This window comes from Carya illinoinensis, chromosome 9 (genome assembly GCF_018687715.1).
Source record: "Carya illinoinensis cultivar Pawnee chromosome 9, C.illinoinensisPawnee_v1, whole genome shotgun sequence".
Lineage (NCBI taxonomy): Eukaryota > Viridiplantae > Streptophyta > Magnoliopsida > Fagales > Juglandaceae > Carya > Carya illinoinensis.
The window spans coordinates 15571059-15577058 of NC_056760.1; the positions used below are offsets into that span (position 1 = coordinate 15571059).

A 6000-nucleotide genomic window follows, 5' to 3' on the forward strand; every position below is an offset into this window, starting at 1 on the left:
CACGGGATTGTCTGCATATATATGGTGGAGGAATTAGCTAGCTAATTAAAATGTTTGAGAGAAACATAAATGAAACTTTATTATGTTATGATCTTGTAATATCCACCACCAATGGCTTCATCTGGCAAACTGATCAAACCTCCCCCTTCAAATCTCTCCCTGTGTTCGTCTCCCAGATTTTCGTTATTCTTTTCATCACTCGCCTACTCTTCACAGTCTTCAAACCCCTCCACCAGCCTTTTCTCATTGCCGAGATTGTGGTAAGTACATCAATACATGCAATATCGCTCTCTGCGATCTTTCTTAAAACAAGCTAGCTTGCAGAATTATTCGAATGCCATAAATTAGAACTTGAATATATGCATCTTTTTAACACCAATTAATTTTTTGAACAAGAGTGTTACTTGTGTAGAATATATCCCTTGATATCATATATAACTATTGTGCAAATAAGATTAACTTTTTCGTATATAAAAAGATCACTCGAAGGACACGATCAAACATTTTTTGCATGCATCTAACAGGAACTAACAAGAAGAACATGATCTCTTCATTTTGTATAGGCTGGTTGTATCGTAGGTCCATCAGCACTCGGGAGCTTCAAGTTTTTCCAAAGAATTTTTCCAACAAGAGGGATCATGCTCATTGAGACAATGGCAGACTTGAGCCTTCTTTTCTATGTATTCCTCACCGGTTTAGAAATGGACGCTTCCGCATTCTTGCGAGTGGGAAAAAAAATAATGGGTATCGCTGTGACAGGAATTCTAATCCCGATGGGGATAGGAATAGGCTTGTTTTTCCTACTGCAAAAGCACGCACACAATCCCGCAATAACCGAGGGTTGCATGTTCTGGGCAGTCGCACTCAGCATCACTGGCTTCCCCGTGCTCACACGAATTCTGGCAGACCTCAAGCTCCTACACTCAGATATAGGGAGAATCGCCATGTCTGTGGCAATGCTCAACGACATGTATGCTTGGGTTTTTATTGCAGTCTTGGTACCAGTAGGAGTCAACCTCAAAACCGCTACGTTCTCGATAATTGCCGTAATTTTCTTCACATTAATATGCTTTTACGTGGTCCGTCCTACCATTGAAAGGATAATTCGCCACCAGTACTGTTCAGACAAGGAACACTACAATGAGTACTATCCATGTTTTATGCTCATCGGGGCAATGATCTGCGGATGCATCACCGATGCAATTGGTGCACACTCTATTGTGGGAGCTTTTGTGTTTGGGCTTATCATTCCAAAAGGCGATATGGTGGAAGAGCTTTTAGATAGGCTAGATTGTTTTGTTCCGGGGATAATGTTGCCGATTTTCTTTGCGAGTTGTGGGATGAGAATTGATTTCACTAAGATTGCAGATAGCTCATCATGGTTCTTGGTGCTTCTTGTGATATGCTTCGCTTGCATGGCTAAGATTTTGAGCTCTCTGATTGCTTGCTTTTTCTTTGATATGCGACTTCGAGATGGTGTGGCTCTTGGATTACTTATGAACACCAAAGGCATATTGTCCCTCATTATCCTTAATGTTGGGTGGGACGAAAAGGTACCTATTAATCATTCTTTTCTCATTTATCTTATGGGTGTGTCAAGGAGTTTTTTCGTGTTATTAGTATTAAGTTTTGTGCTGAAATTCGTCTTTTTGTTTGCAATAATTTTAAAGTTAATTTAAAGCATGTTCAACACTTCCTTTATGGATATCATGACTCGCCTTTGCCATCCAGATTTTGAACGACCAATACTATGTCGTGATGGTGGTTGCTATCCTAGTAATGACGAGTGTCGTGTCGCCAATCATGTCTGCCGTCTATAGGCCCAAATCAAAGGGTTATATTTATGGGCTCAGAACTGTACAGAGATCAAAGCTTGACACGGAACTCCGAGTCCTCTCTTGTGTCCATACAACGCGAAATGTATCGGGTATAATCAGCCTCCTTGAAGTCTCCCATCCCACCAGACTATCTCCTATGACCGTCTTCGCCCTTCACCTCGTCGAGCTCACAGGCCGCTCCTCCGCCATGCTTATTGTCCATTCAACGCGCAGATCCGCTGCCCACAACCCCAGTCGCGCCCAGGCCGACTCTAACCTCATCATCAATGCCTTTGAAGCGTTTGAGAATGACAACCACCTGGTCACCGTCCAACCGCTCACCGCCATGTCACCGTATGGTACAATGCACGAAGATATTTGTAGCTTGGCCGAGGATAAGCGGGTTGCGTTGATTCTCCTCCCGTTTCACAAGCACCTCACAGTTGATGGGCGAATGGAGGACGAGAATGCCGATTATAGAGCCATAAATCTAAACGTTTTGGCTAATGCACCGTGTTCCGTGGGACTCTTTGTCGATCGTGGATTAGCGGGAGCTGTGCGTGCTTGTGGGCCTAATGATATTGTTATGTGCCACTTTGCCATGCTCTTCATTGGTGGCCCTGACGACCGCGAGGCACTAGCTTATGCATGTAGAATGGTGGGGGACCCCCGAATAAGCCTGACAGTGGTGCGGTTCCTTCCAGGCAAGGAGGTTGTGGAAATGGAGTCGGCAAAAAATATCATTGAAGTTGAGGAGATGCTATCGGATAAGCAAAATAACAAGAGACAAAACGAGATTGACGAGAACTATATAAATGAGTTTAGGCTCAATACGGTAGACAACGAATCAGTAAGGTATATAGAAAAAATGGTGGACAATGGGGAGGAGACGGTGTCAGCCATAAGTGCAATGGATAATAGTTATGATTTATATATAGTGGGAAAAGGGACAGGAACGACGTCACCGCTAACGTTGGGGCTATCAGAATGGAGCGAGAATCCGGAGCTAGGGGCAATAGGGGATGTATTAGTGTCTTCGAGCTTTGCCTTAAATTCCTCTGTTCTAGTGGTGCAGAAGTATGGTTCTGGGGATCATAAAAATGAAGGCAGATCGCCCTCGTTCGGTGTACGTAGGGGCGAGCATTTTAGTAGTACTATTCGGCAACGTGTGATTGGTGGTTTCAGGTCTTGGCAAAGCTCAAAGATGGTGTTATCTGATAACGACTGGCCACTTGGGAATGGCTAAATTAAGAAAATATTTAAGCTTTTGTTGATGGCTCAGCGCATGCAATACCGTCAATTGCACTCGTTATTATACAGATCTAGTGGTACTATGACTACCAATTTGTTAGATTTGGTCAAAACAGTTGATGAAGATGGCTTGGCTTGCTTGCAATTAATATTTTATACAATACATTTAAGCTTTAATTTGGAAGGATGGACACACGAATATCTCCTTTTGCCTCGTAAACAATTTCTTCGTTTGTTCATATATATATATATATATAGTTGTGCTGATCATACGTAAAAGTTGTACCAAGAATTAGTTGTGAAAAGTATATTGAAGAGAGGTTTAAAAGCGCAAACGATATTCGATCTCATGAAACTACTATGAAGATTCTAATTCTTGTTAAATGATCCACGATTATATAAATTTGTTAAGAATAATTATTACGATGCCACAACGGTATTACAATGCAATGTTGATAGAGCGTTATAAGCACAAAATCAAGAGTTTTAATTTTTTTTCTCATGCAAATGAGTGAAAGTCTAGAGTACTCCAGCTTTTCTTTCATCATGAGTACTCTTTTGTTTTGAGAGCTTATTAAGGAAGGAGCACATTGGGCGATTATGGCTAGAGAATAATTATTTTGAATAGGCATGTCTCGATACATATCAATTAGCATTTATCTTACATATTTTACTATCCTCCATATGTTTGGTTAGTTGAATAACGATAGGGCTATAAGAATGTAAGAATGCTATTATATTAGTAAACGATTCGGAAAATTATTCTCAAACTTTGGTTTGATAGAGTTGGCAGGTTCCTCCTAAACCCATGAATGGTTCTAATATTTGTTCATCATAGGTAAAGCACGAAAGAACGATCCGGTGTCCTTTCCCATTGATCCAACAGTAATGCATTCCGTCGCTAAAGCCCGTAACATTTTGGCATCAGAACTGGTTATGGCGGACCCTTGAATAGAGCGCTTAGAACATCAGATGATGAACTTTGGAAGTGACTCTCGTTTCGAATGTGCTTCCAAGTGTAGAAGTGTCAAGTTGTATTAAGGATAAGTCCAGAATCGTATTCCACAGGGACAATGGGTTATCAAAGCGTATAGGAGATTTGTGAGTAACAAATGAATCAAGTATGAGTGATGAAAATAAAATTCAAATGCAATGAAACAAAAAGTAATCGAAGTTAAAATAAGAGTTTCTTAAGAAAATCAAATTAACGAACACTTGGGTTGGGTATGAGACTCTCTTTATTTTAGATTCTAGATAATTTTCTCGATTAACAACCCAATCAAGGCATTGATAATCGGAAGATAAAAAGGTTAAGCTCAAGTTTTGCAATATTTTCCTAAGGGATTTTCTATTTTACTAGCCGAACACACATTAACAAACAAACGAGAGAAGCCTTGATAATTTTCAAGCTTTTGTTGTGCCTTACGTCAACAACAAAACAAGAGCAAGAGCTTCAATCTATTTTCAATTTAAATCCAACTAGTAACTTAGTGAAATCAACATTCAACCATAAAATATTGCATTAAACTAGAATCTAAAATAAATTAAATCTCATTCCACAACCCAAGTTTCAAAAATTAGCTACACATAATAATTCTAACAACAAAGATTAATCTAACTAAAGCCATAACAAAAACTGAAAAGAAATAAAAATAAATAAATAAAACCACAAGCTCCACGCCGACTCGACTAAGAACTTAGGAAAGAAAACTGGGCAACTAAAAAATAATAAAACTGAAAATGAGTCCTCTGAAATAACAACTGAAAAACATACAACGTAAAGCAAAAAAATGAAACCAGCGCCGCAAGGCCACCGACTCCCCTGCGTCTCTAAAGGAACGAAAATGTGAAAAAAAGAAAACAGCCAAAAGAACAATGAAACCCGAGAGGAAGAGAGGGCCTTCCATCCGTCTGAAATCTTAAACTAAAGACTAGTAGAATAATAAAAACGAGAGAGTTCTGAAATGAAAAAAAAAAAAAGAAACTAAAACAGAAAATTCCCAAAAGATGAAAATGAAAAAGTAAGTAAATTAAATGCTGAACTGAACTGCAGGAAAATAAAAATAAGAACTACTCCTACTGCCTAACGAAAACAACCCAGCAATAAAACTCAAAAGCCAAAAATAATGAAACCGAGAGAGAGAGTTCCGTCTCCAACGAAAAATGCAAAAAAATAATGTCCCCAAGACAATAAACCAGCTGCTTCTCTTAAACGAGAAGAAAAGAAAGAAAACTGAAACTCCAAGCTCCTGCTGCCCCCAAACCGAAAGCAAGAAAAAAAAAGAATGAAGGTAAAAGTCAAGAAAAACAGCCGCCCAAGTCTTGCCCCTTGCTCTATACGAAAAACTCAAATGGGAAAACAAGAAAAACTTCAAAAACTCAGTTGCTCAACTGTAACCGAATGAAAAAACCAAAAAAATAATCACTCCCTCTAGCTTCTAAATGAAAAAAAATAAGTAAACAAAAAGTCCAACTTCCCTCCTGCTGCCCAGCCGAATGTCTCAAAATTTAAAGGAAGAAGAAATGAAACTCCAAACTAAGCTACTGCTGTACGTCCAGGTTGGTGCCATGTGCTTCCGTTTTTGGTGCCAGACATGGTTCCGCTGCTTTCCTCAAAAAGAGAATTGCCAGCCATCCCTTCCACTCAAACGAAAAAGAAAAACATCCCCTGAAGGCCAGCTGTTCTTCTGACTTGCTGCACGTCCGAATGTCTGCATCGTGTTGCCTCCCATTCTTCTCCTGCAATGTGCATGTGCATGGTTCTGTTCTGTCAAAGTTGTAGACCAGCTGCTTCTTTTTTTTTTTCTTTTGTTTACCTGCTGCACGTCCGAATGATCTTCTTTCTTTTGCTGTAGTAGCTGCTGCACGAGTGATCTGCATGTTTACTTTTCGAATGAGTGCTGTCCGAACCACATGCTGGACTCCAGCATGT

At 39.8% G+C, this 6000-nt stretch overlaps 1 protein-coding gene across 1 annotated transcript; it reads left to right on the forward strand.

Annotated features, from left to right (window-relative positions):
* Positions 1 to 653: 653 nt before the first annotated feature.
* On the forward strand, positions 654 to 3063 carry LOC122276848 (cation/H(+) antiporter 15-like). The gene is made up of 2 exons (XM_043086746.1): positions 654 to 1553; positions 1732 to 3063. Exons 1-2 carry the CDS (start codon positions 654 to 656, stop codon positions 3061 to 3063), a joined length of 2232 nt encoding a protein of 743 aa, XP_042942680.1.
* Positions 3064 to 6000: the final 2937 nt, after the last annotated feature.